The sequence below is a fragment of the Pieris brassicae genome, chromosome 3 (assembly GCF_905147105.1).
Source record: "Pieris brassicae chromosome 3, ilPieBrab1.1, whole genome shotgun sequence".
Lineage (NCBI taxonomy): Eukaryota > Metazoa > Arthropoda > Insecta > Lepidoptera > Pieridae > Pieris > Pieris brassicae.
In genome coordinates this window covers 16,450,114-16,468,599 of record NC_059667.1, presented here as the reverse complement: position 1 = coordinate 16,468,599, position 18,486 = coordinate 16,450,114, and the positions used below count along the sequence as shown (strand labels likewise).

At 34.1% G+C, this 18,486-nt stretch overlaps 1 protein-coding gene across 1 annotated transcript in view; it reads left to right on the top strand.

The window, feature by feature from the left end:
• The window catches only part of LOC123706841 (furin-like protease 2), a 32,920-nt gene extending 16,623 nt beyond the window's left edge, over positions 1-16,297 (top strand). The window contains exons 2-12 of the mRNA XM_045656338.1: positions 1,979-2,083; positions 5,929-6,054; positions 7,673-7,807; positions 8,898-9,205; positions 9,275-11,035; positions 11,219-11,334; positions 11,793-11,910; positions 13,288-13,842; positions 14,287-14,381; positions 14,743-14,930; positions 15,478-16,297. Coding sequence (XP_045512294.1) covers positions 1,979-2,083; positions 5,929-6,054; positions 7,673-7,807; positions 8,898-9,205; positions 9,275-11,035; positions 11,219-11,334; positions 11,793-11,910; positions 13,288-13,842; positions 14,287-14,381; positions 14,743-14,930; positions 15,478-15,636 — 3,666 coding nt within the window. The 3' untranslated portion in view covers positions 15,637-16,297. The remainder of the gene's footprint in view (positions 1-1,978; positions 2,084-5,928; positions 6,055-7,672; positions 7,808-8,897; positions 9,206-9,274; positions 11,036-11,218; positions 11,335-11,792; positions 11,911-13,287; positions 13,843-14,286; positions 14,382-14,742; positions 14,931-15,477) is intronic.
• The last annotated feature ends 2,189 nt before the right edge of the window (positions 16,298-18,486 follow it).

The window sequence follows — 18,486 nt, the reverse complement described above, 5'->3', positions numbered from 1 at the left end:
ACACGTAAGAAGTGAAACTTCTTTATGACCTTATTTTTTGAAAAATAATCTACATATAGATCAACGATCAACTTTACAGAAATTGGTTAAATATTATTCAATAACATAAAGTTTAACAGAATGCTTTTATTATCAACATGAATACAAATTTTACAATTATTTCATTTTATCTTATTACTACTAAGATTATTACAGAATTTCCTTCGTTGTAATGGAATTATTATTGTTATCGTTATTATATATTTTTAATACTAATATAATGTTGAACACAGATATTTTGTCCGCCCTAGCTATAGTCTGTAATGTGTTATTACGGGAACAAAATTGTTAACAAAAAACAGATGATTACTGAGGCGTGAAATGAGTAGTGTCAAAGTGTTTTATAGAATATAAATGTTATTTTTTAATCCCGAAGATCCCCAAAGTAGTTTTAATATCTGCATTATCCTTTAGTAGAGATAAAAAAACATAAGGACCGTATTTATCGAGCGTTAAATGCGAATTGGTTACAGTCCAATAAAAATATCCATTGTTTTCCCAACATTCTACGGAAGAGGAAAATAAAGGAATGGAAATCAAATATTTATCGTCGCAGGACTGACTCGTTATGTTGTACGGATTATTTTTCATTTATACAACGTGAAAATATGTAATGTATTGTACGTGAATTAATATTTTACTTAAACCTAATACTAAGCCTTAAAATAACCCTAGTAGATAAAACCATGCTCGCGACGTGTACCATCTTCTTTGCATTTAATACTCTAGAAGAAATCGGAAGATATAGTTCTCGTAATAAAAAGTGTTGTGCCATAAGCAGATCAATTATAATGAAACCCTTTTGGTGAACGGAATTTTTTAACTATATTAAATGTTTATTATGACAACGAGCAAAGCGATAGCGACCACAGATTAGTAAAATTTTTAATATGCTTTAGCAGATATAATGAACCTTTTTGCTGACACAAACATATTGGAATTTAACTGTATTGTAATAAACAAGCCAAGCCTTCCACCCTATAACTTGTTTGTAAAACTTGAATTAAAACGTCTAAAATTAAACGAATGGCCGGTTATTAAGCGTCACGAATTGACTTTTCATATAAAATATGTACAGTTTTTCATTTTAATGAACATAGTGTGATTGAGAGGCGAATGAACGGAAATTCCACACTATTCGTTATGGAATTTATTCATTAAGAGGACGTAATTTTATGCATACGTTATTGAAATTTTTATTAATAAATTCCATGATTAAAGATATATGAATTAAGTTCGTAAATCATATTTTTTATAAGTAACGATTTCAATTAGTTTAACCGTTATTTCAGTTCTATCGAATTGCCATTTAATCCAACCAGAGGTTTTGTTATTATTGAGATTTTTCGGTAAAACGTTCCCATGGTTATATAAACTACTACCTATCAGATCTGACTTACAGCAGAAACTATCAATTAAAAGACTCAGTTACTTTTGTTTGATTAGATGTGACATCAAGACTACTATTTCTTTAAAATGTACCACGGAATAATGGTCTAATTATCAATCTTCTCTTAAAAGACTCAGTAACTTTTGCTTGATTAGATGTGACATCAAGACTACTATTTCTTTAAACAATTGTTTAAAATATACCACGGAATAATGGTCTAATCTTGTCTCCCACAACATAGGGGCTTCATATCGCTAGATCAATTTGATGGTCACAACAATATTTCTTTCATTAACAAAGTTTTATTTTTATTATATAAATATACATTCATCAAAATTTATGCAATATTTAACAAACATATTTGTGTACAATGATGATTGATTAGATTTTAAAACACGTTTCAAATTATTTACCGATACCGTTAAGTTAAATAATTATAATAGAAGCTTTTATATATAATAATTATATTTCAGATACTTTTACCTCAAGACTAAACTATATTGGAAAATATTGTAATAAATCAATTCAAATTATGTATGTTTGTTTCAGATCGGTAACCTGAATCACTTCTATCTCTTTTCACATCCACACGTGAGAAAGAGATCGGTAAATTCAAGCATAGGATACGTGAATACATTAAAAAATGACCCACAGGTAAGCTATTTCTTTATTTAAAATAAATACTCTGACTTCAGATTAGAAGCTTAACTCACACGGGGTCACCGGTAAGCGTTTTCAATGGATTAATGGATGAAATAAACGCGTAATAGATTTACATATGTTGGCTCCAATACGCGAGCTCTCTGGTAATGTGGGTGTCTATGGGCCGCGGTACCTTTTTACATCATATGAGCCTTCTACTTGCCCGCTTTTTAGATAAAAAATAAAAATGTGTGCGTCTACTAGTCTACACACGTACGAAGTAAAACTTCTTTATGAACTATTCCGAAAAATGATCTACTATAGAGAAATTAGTTAAATAAAGTTTAACAAAAGACTTTTATTATCATAGACATAAATACAAACAATACAATTATTTCATTTTACCTTATTACTACTAAGATTATTAGAGAATTTCATTAATTGTTGTAGAATTATTACCATCATATATTTTTTGCTATTAATGGCTTCAAATCTCTTCGAATCAACCGTGGTAGGCTCAAGAAAAAGATGGCGCGTAATGGTGTTTCCAAATCCGATAAAGAAGTTTTACTTCAAATATATTAAGTGCGATTAACACTTACGATAGCTACGAATGGACTGTTGTAAAATTCACGAGTTATAAAGCACTACTGGCCCAAGGGATTCTATTCAGTATCTGTTTCGTGATCATTCTTTTTCTCATAGGCCAGTAGGTGAGCAGTATTCTGTGCCTGTCACACGCAATCGAAGCGCATTTCAGTTTCCTGACGATCAAGTCAAGTCAATTCATTTATTCCAATTAGAGCACCTAAAATGGCACTTTTGAACATTAAATAATATATTAAGATGATACTAGTTGCCCCTTCCAAAAGGTAGTTTCGTAATCCTTCTTATAAAGTAGGATTTACAATATCTGTATACATTAGTTAAATAATTATATGTGAAAACAATGTATTCCTAGAATGATTTATTCTACTATTCAGGTCATACATGGTCCTCAGATATTTACAAATATCAAAACCGTAGAATATTATTCATTAAAGAGTAATAAAACATTAAAGCAGTGAAACATTAAAAATAAAATAATCACAGTTTGTTTGAAAAATATATAGATCAGCAAAAAAATGATTTTGTCAAGGCTCTATGTTTATCATTCTACAAGTGTTAAATGCGTAGAAAATAAATTAATCTGTGCACAGGGTGAACCGTCCTCAGGGATGAGAGTCGCACGTTCAAGACACTTGGCCAAAAAGGCAAAAAACCGTAATAATTTACATGTACTTACAGTTTGGATAATAGAGAATTGTGTATTACCATACGTAATAAATGAAACGTTAAAAATAATATCTCAAAACACGTAACCAATAATTTAACTCGCCTTACCTATTGGTAAGTTATTTACGAATCTTTTTGAGCATTTTTATTCTGCGTCATAATTTGCTACTTATATAAGTAATTAAAGTCTAACCTATTTACTAAAAATGATATTGAACATAAAAAAGTGTCCAATAACACTACTTACAGTCTCTATTAAAGAGAGGACATTCTGTTTGTGTGGATGGATGGATGACTTCCCTCGGTGAAATAATATGCGCTGGTTCGGCTGTCGCGTGTCAGTATAATAAAAAGAGGAATCTAATAATCGATAAGACTAAAACTAGCACTTACCATCAACGGTGGCGTATCCCACTCCAAACACTGGATCCTTCAATGACGAATAAAAAAAAGTTAATGCTATACGGTATGCGGTATATATTTAGTGCACACGCGACAGCGGTTAAAATTTAACTCCCTTGCGCCATTACGCCGGGACACCACCTATCATCTCCGGTTCGTGTGTCAAAGTCAAATCGACAATTGTTATCCTTCTTTGATTGCCACCGATTTAGCGCGAACACTGTTCTTGTATTTTATTTTTTCACTTACCGCTGTTTACCGTTACACGCAGTAACAAGAATTCACTAATTCAAATGGAACAAACTTGTACATAAATAAATAAAAAAACTGTTACCATTGAAAGGTATACCAGATGAGAAATATTGTGAGAATCTTGTTACTATCGATGTATGAATCAAGCCTCGAGTCATAAAATAAGAACAGCTGCAAAGCGTTTACCAAGAAATTGAAGTCAATACAGTGTGCCAAGTTTACACTTATTGATTCGATACCTATTGAATATTTATGCGCATTCGAAGCGATTGGTAAACCGAGCCACTTCAAGTGCAACACTCGCGAAATATATTTTACTGCTGTTTTATATTTCATCTGCTTTACATGCAATTAGGAAAATACGGTTTGCGGAATTGAATTCGCGCCGTCATGAATACGTTTAGTATTAAAAATTTAGTTTAGGTGTGCAATGAATACTACACTGACTAGATTTTTGGACATGATTCGATGACTCACCGCAGAAGCTTCAAGTTCTGGGTTCATTTTTCGTAGAAATAAAAAGTGTTTGTCCAAATTCATGGTTACGTTTACTTATTAAACAACATATGTGTGAATCGCGATAACAAAAGGAAGTCCTAGAGATATTTATAGCCCAATATATGCCGGCCGAGCTATGCGTATCAAAACAGCCTAAGTTGAGCTTTAAAGGGCAACAGCAAGATTAAAAAAAAAATGTCCAATCGCAATTGTATAAATTGCCAAACAGTGGACTTTGTGTTTATAAACATAAGTATAGTATACGTAGTTTAAGTATTAAATATATAAATAAGTACGGAAAGTCTCCAAGAGAACTAAGGTAAGAGACGGAGCCCTACGAATAGGGTCAGAGGTTCAAGGTGATGGGATTTTCTCAAAGCTATCGGTCAGGCTCACGACGATAAATAAGGTCTTGAAAGAAAAATAATGAATCAGACAAAGTAATATTCAAATTTGATTTGTTGTTATAAAACAACTACTTATACTTTTTATGTATGTGAATACACATATTCATATATATATTCCGCTATGTGGAACCAGCTGCCCACTGAAGTATTTCCGAACCAATTCGACTTAGGGTCCTTCAAGAAAAGAGCGTACAAATTCTTAAAAGGCCGGCAACGCACTCGCGAGCCCTCTGGCATTGAGAGTGTCCATGGGCGGCGGTATCACTTAACATCAGGTGAGCCTCCTGCCCGTTTGCCCCCTATTTTATAAAAAAAAAAAAAAAAAAAAACATACATAAAACTATTTTCACAAGCTATCGGTGTATAGCGTACCTTCTATTAAAATATGGAACAGCCATGAGCCGTGTCAGCAGTTGATTAATGTTCAAGTTACATCGGAAAAATAATTGAGAGCAAACGTTTTGTTTTACGTTTTCTCTCCCGAGGTACAAACAAAAATCTTTATGTATACGGGGTCTGAACTGAAGACTTGAAGTTGAGTATTGCACGCTTAATCTGCTGAGACTGCCCCGTTGATAAACATCTACCGGCTTAATATTATTTTTTTGTTGCAGAAATTATTTTGTATCAAAATATAGTAAGATAATATCTTCTTATTATTCTGGTCCTTTGTACACTAAAGCTTTAAAAAGCAATATTATTATTCCAAAATTAAACTTCGCAAAGAGATTTCTGAAATGTCTATTTTAACATGTAGTTGTAGTTAAAATTGCACATAATTTTCACTAATGAGAGATTACTTATTGGTAGTTTTTAAGTAGTTGCTTTTTGAACACAGTTAAGTTACGTGTTTCGTACGTAGTGAAAAATGCTAATCAGATTTGGTTCTTTGGTAACAAAAACTTATAATATAACTCCATATTTTTATCCAAAATTATAAAATCTATATTTGCGTAAAACACTAGGTTTTCAACTAATTGACCACGTTATATTCGATGATTTTAATTTGATTTATCGTACCAGGTGAGATGGGTGATGCAGCAGAGAGAGTTACGAAGAACAAAAAGGGATCATTCCACGCGCCCGGTGATGCGGCAATCAAATTTAATATCATTTCCAGACCCTTTGTTTAAGGAACAATGGTATTTGGTGAGTACATATTACGAATTTAAGAAGTTATCATGTATTTTTTATGATATAAGAAATCAGTTAGTCTTTCTGATTACTTATTAAATTTTATATATAGGTTTGTTTGTATGTAGGTTTGCGTCGTGTTTCCTTAATATATATATATTATAATTATTATCGCATCTTCAAGTTTTAAATTCACTCATAAATACATATATCAGTGACAGTCTTGAATACAGGATAGAAGCTTTATAAACAAAATGTAAGAAAACTAATCTTTAAAATATATTTTTGAGATTTTTAGAAATATATATACTATATATATATAGTTGAAGTCTAAAGTGTTCCAGGTGAACTGTAGAAATAAACTGTGTATTATCTGAAATATTTGAAGTTGTAAAGACTACAATAGCATTTGGTGACCGTGACTTTATTTCTATGGTACATAAAATACTTATTCTTTTTAGAATGCACGAAAGCCATCTATTTTCAACAAAGTGAGTGAAACAGAAATTTGGCCCAACGATTTAATATTGGTTTGATTTATTATCAGTACCATTTTAACATTATACAAAACATAAATCATTTAAATACTGACGTATCTCCCTATTAATCTTAATATATATATATATATATATATATATATATATATATAAATTCAGTTCAGCGGACCCGCGCTAGTTATTAATAAGTCATAAGTAAGGAAACAGGTCTTCCAAACCCTTGCTTACTTGTGTAAACATTGTACCCACAAAACCCGATCGATAAAGCGTTACCTAAGACGGAGTGCCATTTTATAATCTTATGTCTAATTACAAAAGTATTTAGGCAAAGTTAGATTAGAATTTATATCTTTTAGTTACACGTGCATAAAATGAATTATGTTAATCAATACCTCTATATAGACATTCCATATTTGAATAAGAATTCTCGACGAAAATAGGTAGACATCATCATTCTGATTGAGAGCAGTGTTGGCGTAGTGGCTTCAGCGTGCGACTCTCATCCCAGAGGTCGTAGATTCGATCCCCGGCTGTGCACCAATGGAATTTTTATTTCTATGTGTGCATTTAACATTCGCTCTAATGGTGGAGGAAAACATTGTGAGGAAACCGGCTTGCCTTAGACCCAAAAATTCTCAGACAGACAGAGGGCTCATCACCTACTTGCCTATGAGATTAAACAAATGATCATAAAACAGATACAGGAATCTAAGGCACAGACCTAAAAAGGTTGTAGCGCCATTGATATATATATATATACATATATAATTTTGATGAGGTGGGATTATTACTTATAATTTACCGTCTTTTTACGCGCAATATAATAATTATTACTTATTGTTATATATATCATTGCACTTAGTATTAGTTTTAAATTTATTAGGCGTCTTGGCGGGCAGAAATTCTTGTTTATTCCTAGTGAAAACTTTTAAAAAATGTATACAATAAATATATTAAACACTAGTTCACATTCTCTCATAAGTAACTAAGTTTATATAGTTCTGGCCTTAGACAAGGTTTTTTGAACCACATTTTTATTTCTGAATAAAGAAAGCACAATGGCTTCTAAATCATACTGAAAGCAAAAAAAAAAAACTGTTTTACTGCACAAAATATTCAACTATATACATTTCCAGAACGGCGGTGCGGCAGATGGCTTAGACATGAATGTTGGGTACGCCTGGCGGAAGGGTTATACTGGGAAGGGTGTTGTTATCACAATATTGGACGACGGGATCCAGCCTAACCACCCAGATCTTGCTCAAAATTATGTAATTATACCAATGTTTACCTTTACTAGTATTAGTGGCTTCGTGTAGGTGTATTATATTAAATGAGTAAATTCAATAAATTTGGATTCTCACACTCCTCCGTATTGATTTTTTATGGATATTTGATAGTCATCAGCATTAAAACTGAAGACTACTCAATATAACACAAATTCCCTAAAGAACTTTCTTACATACCGAGTAGTGGCCAACTTGAATAGACTTCCGGAAAGTGTAAATAGCACCCTCTTTGAAATCTTTTAAAATTAGGTTGTATAGTTTCTCCAAATCTCCAAATACGCGCGAATCAGTTTATTAAGCTGCTAGTGTGTATGTATATAATAATAATAGAAACTAACTTAACCTCTAGGTATTATTTTTTATTTTTTCGATTATTTATGCAATTTCACGTTATTGTTAATACAAGAAAAGCTTTATTAATACTTGTCCTGTGTTGATTGATTATTAAATTAAAAACTATACATCTATCCAATACAATTTAAACTTGCAAAACGGACAAATAACGTTCTGTTAGTTATGTAATTGGAGGCAAATGGGCAAAAGGTTCACCGGATGTTAATTGATACCGCCGCCCATGCCAGCATAGCCAGAAGGCTCGCGAGTGTGTTGCCGGCCTTTAAAGAATTAGTACGCTCTTTGCTAGGACCCTAAGTCTGTTAAGATCTCATAATATTAGTACATATATTTGATCGTGTGATTTTTTTAGTTGTATGACCATATATATACACTAAAAATTGTGTATAAAAAATAAACAAATGTTGAAAGTATTATAATTTTCAATGCTACACTGTGTGTAAACTGATTACCTTATATAGCTAAGGATATTACGTCTTGAATTCAAGATGAGGGTGCAAAGTCTTGCATTCGACCGCGTGACCCACAAACGAAGGAAATTTTTAGAATGTATGCAGTATACCAAATTGTGTGGCCCAGAAATATAATATGTAGATTTTCACTTCGAATCTGCTCCTGAATATGAATGTACTGCTGATTTGACATAGGTTTAGTTACGTAAGGGTACTATATTTAAATTGAGTTTTAACCTTATTACGAGCGTAATTTTAAAATTTAGGACCCATCAGCTTCGACTGATATAAATGGAAACGACACAGACCCGACACCACAAGACAACGGCGATAATAAACATGGCACTCGGTGTGCCGGGGAGGTGGCGGCTGTCGCCTACAATCGGTATTGCGGTGTCGGCATCGCATACAATGCCAGCATTGGGGGAGTCAGAATGCTAGACGGCCTCGTTAACGACGCAGTGGAAGCGAAGGCATTGAGTTTCAACACTCATCACATAGACATCTACAGCGCTTCCTGGGGACCGGAAGACGACGGAAAAACGGTCGACGGACCGGGCCCTTTAGCGAGAAGGTATTGTCTAATTATCTTTGAATGAGATTGCAGCGAGCGAGCTCATTAAAACATTTTTTTTTGTTTCAGAGCATTTATAAATGGGGTTACAAACGGGAGAGGCGGGAAAGGCTCCATTTTTATATGGGCCTCAGGAAATGGCGGCCGGCATACCGACTCGTGTAATTGTGACGGTTATGCAAACAGTATATTTACGATTTCAATATCGAGTGCGACTCAAGGCGGATATAAACCGTGGTACTTAGAGGAATGTTCGTCCACTTTAGCATCAACATATAGCTCTGGCACTCCCGGGCGCGATAAAAGCGTTGCGACTGTGGACATGGATGTGCAATTACGACCCGATCATATATGCACCGTCGATCACACGGGTACTTCTGCGTCCGCTCCGCTCGCCGCAGGAATTTGTGCTTTAGCTTTAGAGGCGAATACAGTGCTCACTTGGCGAGATATGCAGCATTTAGTAGTAATGACCTCTCGATCGCAGCCACTCGAGAAGGAAGAAGGGTGGATCGTAAACGGGGTAAAGCGGAAGGTGAGCCATAAGTTCGGTTACGGCTTAATGGATGCAGGTCAAATGGTTTCCCTAGCGGAACAATGGATAAGTGTGCCGCCGCAACATATTTGCAAGTCACAGGAAATAAACGAGGACAGGTCCATTGAATCTTCTTTTGGATACACAATTTCCGTACATATGGACGTGAATGGTTGTAGTGGTACTATGAATGAGGTCAGATTTCTGGAACATGTTCAATGTAAAATTTCGCTGAGTTTTTTTCCCAGAGGAAATTTACGGATATTACTCACATCGCCGATGGGGACTACGTCCACTCTTTTGTTTGAGCGGACCCACGATGCGACCAGTTCGAATTTCGACGACTGGCCATTTTTGAGTATACATTTTTGGGGCGAAAATGCCGAGGGACGATGGACCCTACAGATAATAAACGCTGGAAATAATCACGTTACACAGCCAGGAGTGTTGAAAAAATGGCAGCTTATTTTCTACGGTACAGCGACGAATCCGATCAGATTGAGAAATAAAAACTATTTCGATTCGAATAACGCTCAGCAGGAGGAAAAAACCTATCACATTAACGATGTATATGACGCGTCCGAATATTCCCTGTTCTTAAACGAAATCGAGCTCGGGGTATCAGATCGACACAACTACCCAAAAAATATACCGTCTTCGCAGAGGAAAAATGTGCTGGCAGATGCAAACGATAAACAAGTTCAGAGAATGTGTGATCCGGAGTGTGACTCTCAAGGTTGTTATGGAAAGGGGCCAACTCAATGTGTCGCCTGTAAACATTATCGTTTAGATAACTCTTGTGTATCAAGATGTCCGCCGAGGAGCTTCGTAAATCAGGGCGGAGTGTGCTGGCCTTGTCATGAGTCATGCGAAACTTGTGCGGGGGCGGGGCAGGACTCATGCCTGACATGTGCCCCGGCACATCTCTTAGTTATCGACTTGGCTGTGTGCTTACAACAATGTCCCGACGGCTATTACGAGGATCCAGACGCAAACGCCTGTTTTCCATGTGCCGAGCACTGTGATACTTGCACGGAAAAGGCTGATCTATGCTCCTCATGTGCACACAGCTATGTATTATACAATGGGTCTTGTTTGGCGACTTGCCCACCTGGGACGTTTCAAAAGGATGACTTTGGTTGCATGCCATGTCATGAGTTATGTGAATCATGTAGGGGCCCCGGTGAAATAGAATGCATTTCGTGTAGAATTGGATACTACGCTTTGGAGAGCCAATGTTTATCTAAATGCCCAGAGGGATCTTATGCTGATTTTCAGAAAAGAGAATGTATTAAGTGAGTATAAACACACATTTCCTAATTAAATCTATTTGACTTTCATTATAGCTAAGATAGTAAGTACATTCTGACGAGAACAAAAAACATTTTATAAAAAGTACTTATTTAATACGTTATATAAAAACATATTAATTGTAAGTTTGTTTCACAATAGATATTTTAAAAAGGTTTTTGTTTTAGGTGTCCAATTGGTTGCTCAGTTTGTGTGAATGGAGTTTGTTCTGTTTGCAAGCCAAAATGGTTACTCGCAAAAGGTGGTAATTGCTTTCCAGACGGCAATGGAAAATGTGACACGAGTAAGTCTTTTCGTCATAAATGATTGAGATTAAAGCTTGAATACATTTTCGTCAGTAACCGACAGAGTTTCAGGTATTAAATATTGTTTAAAGCCCTGTTCTTAGGTTCCGTCTCCGGTGAATAATAATAACGAAAACGTGATGTCCTACTCTACAGAGAAAAAATGTTCACTCATTAAAAAGGAGTGTATTTTTTTAGTTCATAAAGATACAATGCCATACAATTGTAGTTTTTCTTAGTATCCCTTAATCCATAAATAAGTTTATTAGACTTGCAACACTGTAAAGAAAACAAATGCAGATTCCCTGACTATTTGAGTAAATGCATGAAACAAACTACAAAGCCGCACAAAGCATTTCTATATGAGCACGTACAACTGAAATATGTCAATTTAACGAATACCAAAGCTTTTACGCCGCTTTGCTAGTTCTTTGTTTAAAAGGTTTTTTCTTTACAGACGAATATTATGAAGGAGGACGTTGCAAAAACTGTCATTCCACTTGTGAGAAATGTAGCGGACCAAACGAATGGGATTGTTTATCTTGTTCGAGTCCCTTGTTATTGCAAGGATCGAGGTGAGTCGAATTATATTCAACGTTTGATCTTACGTGTCTATGTTTAAGTTATAATATGTACTATAGAATGATAAATTAATGTTAGTTATGTTTGTTCGCAATGTACACAAGTTTTAGCATTATTTTTCGATACAAATATAAAACATTTTCTTACAGTTACACGTAACGCACGATTTTTAGTTAAATTAAAAATATAAACTAAGAAATGAAGAGAGTTGATAGTATGTATCTAAGAAAATATGATTATTTATTAATGGTTTTGGAACTGTTTATCGTAACCCTATTTTAATTTATGTGGAGATTTAAAACTATACAATTTCATTAACTCGATAAAACTGTAATTATAATTCATATTTATAATCAGCTCAAAGATAAGTTCACGTAACATATCTGCGTATAATAATTATTACGGTTGCCATCCGTACTTTATAATAAAGTATTATTCGTTATTTTAGGTAATTCTACTCTATACTCTATGAGAACAATATAGTACACGAAAATACTTTCTTATGCTTGATGTGATTTCTTTAGTCATATTTTTTTTCCTTAAACGGAATTTATTGATTGGTGGTCTAAATCGAAGTTGCCACTCGCCACTACTCACTACTTCAGAAACATACATTATACTTTACTTTAAAACTATAAAAAAATGTCATGAGTATTATACATATATAACCAATATAATGTAATTGTAAAAGAAAGTGGCAACCCTAATCGTAGACCTAACTAATAAACGACGATCGTAAAAAGAACTTCTTCAACGCAAATTAATTACATTACCCGTGAATGAGAGACCATGACTGTAAATCACCAGAAACTTGATCTGGAAAAATATTTATAAAAGTAACATACGTTTACGAAATATTGATTAAATAAACAGTACTAGCAATAAAACAATATAGTGTGAAGATAGAAATAACATTAAGAAACACTGACATTTAGAATCCGATGTATCATAATTCAATTATACATGACAGATATAAAAATACAAATAATCATCACTATGATTCGTGTTAATCATTTCATTATTAATTTATAATGTCATTAAGCTTTATAATGATTTATACACTTAAATATGTTGGATTTCATTAGTTTGGACGTTATATATGTCATGATTGACGTCATTCCATTAATTTAACTCGTAATAACGTCGTGTATTATAAATGTATGTTTAATTACGTCTTTTATGCTTTGAAAAGGTGAATCTACTAATCTAGTGTAAACCATACTAAGTATAAACAGCAATCGAATCGAGCTATCGCAGTTAATAATTAATTATTAATTACCAGGAAACAAGATAGGAATATCACAAAATAATACGCCTATCTTGTTGTATCTAATTACGGGACACAACTAAACTAGTATATGGTATTATAGGTGTGTTGCGGAATGCGGTCAAGGTTTCTATCAACGAGCTGGCAGTTGCTCTCCGTGTCCGCTAACTTGTACCAACTGCGTCTCTAGATTGAACTGTACATCTTGTGCGGGTGCATTACGCCTGCAATCCGGTACATGCCGGGCGACATGCGCCCCCGGTTATTATCCGGATGAGGCGATATGTTCGAAATGTTACTTGTCTTGTGAAACATGTACCGGGGCGAGACGGAACCAGTGCGCGTCATGCCCGCCGGATTGGAGATTCGCGGCGGGCGAATGCCGGCCTGAGTGTCCGCAGAACTTTTTTTCGTGGGGCGATACGTGCCGACGTTGTCATCATTACTGCCAAGATTGCTATGGTGCTGGACCGCAGAGGTGTACGTCATGTCCGCCGCACTTTTCATTGGAAAATGGATTGTGTGTGGAATGCCTTAGTTCACAGTACTACGAGCCCAGGACAAGGACTTGTCGGCCGTGCCATGATTCGTGCAGATCCTGTTCCGGTCCTGGGCCCACGAGTTGCGTTACATGCGCACATCCTTTACGTTTAGATAGGTAGGTTTATTTTTAATATTCCATATACGAATTTATCTATTTTAAACTCTCATAATAAATAAACAATTCACAAAACTCCAAAACTTTTATTAGATGTCCATTCAATAATTATGTTAAAGTTTTAATTTATACGAAAGCTTAGGCAATGCCTAAAAAGTTAACGTAACAAAACGTACGCTTTACATTAAAACCTTATATAACACATTTACAACACTCGTTGTATTTCAAAATTAGAATAATTGGCCTCACAAACAAACACATAAAAGTATTTTATGCGAAATGAAGGAATAAACTTTTCATACGACATAATTTGAAACTTTTATAAACAGTAACAAATTGTGGAGCAATGCCGACGTCTAATGTCCCACATTTCCAACTTTAGCAGTCATAAAATTTTCAACTTTGTCCTCGAGAAGATTTATAAAGAAGTATTTTTGTTTGTAGAGTTAACCACAATTGCTTGCCGTGCTGTACTGAGAACGCGGTGTATTCGAGTGGCAATCAATCTACAGATTGCTGTCATTGTGACAGGGATATTGGTAAGTTCAGAAATCATTGTATAAGAAAGAAGTTAATTGTACATGTATTTATAAATACATGTCGTTATCTCTCAATGCAAAGATACGTTGAGAAGTTAAGAATATCGTATATTAATTAAAATATGTTTATATTAAGTGAAATATGTACTATATTTAAGAAACAAATTATCCCCTAAAAACATCTACAATCATTTGCAAAATAATGTATAGCAACAAAGTCACTCAATTTGAAACCGCATACCCGCATTCTAAATTAAAAAAAAAACCACTAGCCCACGACTCAACTTAAACGCACTTCCCTGTAGCGTTATACATTCATCAAAGCTATCACGATGGTATAAACAGGTATAATACATTTTAGGGGGCTGTTTAAACGGTTCATCTGCGGGCAAACGGCGCATTGCAGAGAACATTGGATCACATATGACCGCCTCGTTTTTTGTCGGCGACGCAAAAACCAAGCCAAATATCTTTCACCGTGATATATTGATAGTGTGGAGCGGTGTCGCTGCCGCACTTTTGGTCATAGCCCTTGTGATTGTGATAAGGGTGAGTCCTTTGGCTATTTACACTTATGTAACAGCTAGTGTTTGATTATCTTAGAGCGGAATTTTGTATAAGGTTTATGTTCGATTTTATACCGTTCATAATGAGAACGTGAATTTTCTTATCCTTGTAATTGGCATTATGAAGAATGGTTTCGTCGTCTCGTAATAACTACTTACTTAAACTCCCGATTAAGCAAGATTTATTTCATTTGTTTATTTTTTTGAAATTCAACGCAATTCCGTTGAGAATGGCTTAAGTTAATCCAGAGTCGAGTTACAATATTTAGTAATATATATTATATCACTATATGTATGACTTTTGTATGTCATATTCAATACGTTTTGACATCCGAGAGTTACTGTTAGCCTCTAATCTGAAGCTCTCTATTCTGAAACTAAGGCTAGACATATATAAGAATACAATTAATTAAATATTCTTTTTCACTAATGAATTACTACCGACTCATCAAAATACATATAACTTTTACTAAAGAGACGACATTACAAGTTTCAAACAGAAACGGTCTTTGACATTTATTCTCTTTCAGATTAACATAAAACGACGCAACCATATGACATTATACCCCAAAGCGGTATATTCTCAGCTGACCACGGTTGATGAAGACCTAACAAATCTATCTCTGTCTAACACTAGTAAACTGAAAGTGACAGAGAGTCCTATGAGTGCGCTCGAAGAATCGACTTAGTAAAAACTAAAACACGAAGGCCTGATATTTTGAACCGAAACTAACGACTTTAAATTTGAACAAATATTTAACGAATAACATTTTGATTAATAGTATTACTACCTTTCGTTAGATATAATTTAACAGTTAGTTAATATGGATCAAAATTCGGGCTCACGCTACAGACTGACTTGTAGAAAGTTTATATAGATGTGTAACTCTAGTGTATTTGGCTTGTGAAACGACCAATTGATATTTTTTTTTAACTTCTGTCTTAAATAAGATTTTGTTTAAAAATGCGTGTTGATTACTTACAAATGAAAAAAGCTTCCTGGTTTATTTGAGTTTTGTATTTTCACCTAAAGTCTGTTTTGTTAAATACCACATGTTTTTATTACATACATAAAATAAAGAGAATATATTAGTGACATCGCTTAATTTCAACATACGTAAAATGACGTTTGTATAAGGACAACTATAGCAAAAGTTAATCTTAACGTTGAAAACGTTAAACTGATGTAAACGTATAGTTTTATATTGTGTAATAAATAAATTATTAAATCTTATGGATCTTGTATGTATGCTTATTTTTAAATCTCTCCCAAATATCATCACAATTACGCCATAAAACATTTTTTTTGTTTCATTAGAAATTCGCGCTAAAAGACATGTTTATATAATTCGGCCGTTGTACATAGAAATAAATTGATCAATTATCATATACTTAGCTATTGTTATGTAAATATGTAAATAGTATGTAAATATATTGATGGTTTTTATTACGGAATTTTGTCGTTTTATTTTAACAAGGCTTTCATCAGGACTAAATTGTTTGTTTACAACATTACATAATAATAAGATCTACACTAATATTATAACCAGCAGTGTAGGCCTAGTGACTTCAGCATGAGTCTGTCATCTATGAGGTCGTAGGTTCGATACCAATAGACTTTTCTATGTGCTTATTTAGTGTTCGCTCGAAAATGTTGATGGCGTGTGTTAGGCACAGGAGGCTGATCACCTACTTGCCTATTAGATTTACAATTGGTCATCAACAATACTTCTGAGGCCCATACCTAAGAAGTTGTAGCAGCTCCGATTTGTTTTATTATTTTATAGAATAAGAATATAACTAGTATTCTTGTTCTAAAAATCCTGTTATTAGACTAAGTATCTATTTAATCATTATTGCCTATTACCAAGACACATAAAAATAAATCTTTTGCTTTTGTATACACTATGTATATAGGCATAGCGCTACCAACAAACATATGACATGTTATTTTATCGTCACAAGGTCTGATACCGGTGAGAAGATAATTTTCAGAATGCAGTTAATAATTAGGTATACATAATAATTAATCCTTCAAGAAATGAGTTTACCAATTTTTTCAAAGGCCAGCAACGCACCCGCGTGCCCTCTGGCATTTAACATTATGTGAGCCTCCTGCCCGTTTGCCCCCTGTTCTAAAAAAATAATTAGGTCCTCATTACAATACAGAAAACTCTTTATGTATATTTTAATATTTAAAGCAATTTGTTAGCGATGCTTAACTTCTATGTCGTATAATATGATGTTAAAAGTGATATAACATCATAATACGTACGCAACGTGTATATTATACAGTAACCTGTAATTATTCGTACACAAACACAATAAAACAACATTATACTAGGACAATATCTTTTACATAATAAGTGTTCTGTCATTGGTAGAGGAGTTTTGCCAAAGCCTGAAATATAAATAGCCGGAAGCAATAAATACAATAAGTAAGAAATAATTAAGATTGTATACATCTTACGTCTTACTGACGAAATTAGCTTAGATGAGATTAAAAGAAATAAATATCAAACCCGTCGTTGTAGAACGGTCAGTAAACATATAAAGTACTACTGGATCCGACAGACGTTGTCTTGTTCACACATCTTAGATACAAAAGAATATATCGCCTAACATAAATCATTCTCGACTCAACTTAAACACACAAATAATTTCATCAAAATCCGTTCAGCCCTTTAGGAGCTCAATTACGTACACATGCATAGAATATTTAAATATATACCAGCTGCTTATTTGTTGAATAAATAAATAACCATCCAGGGCGTCATAAAAATGCACACAAAAAATGCATTCACACCGGTCCAGCCGTTTAAGAGGAGTTCAGTGACATTCACTCGTAGAGTAGAAGTATATATATAAAGATGTGTGTGTTTCATATTCTGTAAAGGTTATAGAGAATCTAATAATAACTATTAGCATAACTCCTATTTAGGGAATTCATTACAATAAAAACTCATTCTAAGAATGATCCAGATGATTGTTCTTTAACAGTTACATATAAAACTCGAACTTATGTATCGAAACAAAATTCTTCAATGAGCGTTCAGAAGTATGTGTGGTGTAAAATTACGTGGTAGGGTAAGTGAGATACGTGAGCAGTGTAGGTTAAAAGAGGACGTAATGAGAAGGATACGAGAGGGAATGCGAAGGTGGCCATGTAGAACGGATGAGTGAGAAGCCGTTAACAAGTAGGATATACAAGGCAAGCGTGGATAATGAAATTGGGTCGGATATTCCTTGTCGTACATACCTGGACCACTAGGAGGTACTAGAGAAAGGACAAGTTAAAAGTACCCATAACCGACGAGCGTGCATGAAAGTGGATGAAGCTAGAGAGGTATGTCAGGACCGTAGCACGTGCAGATCTACGGTCTTTCCTACCCCTTCGGGAAAAAGCATTATAATATAAATAAATATACAATTTCAAATATTCAGAAAAAGTTATTAACAGTTTATGGCACATAATAAACAAAAGGTTAATTTTGATTGTAGCATTTGTCATTGTGTTTCATAACATGTATTAAGATTAA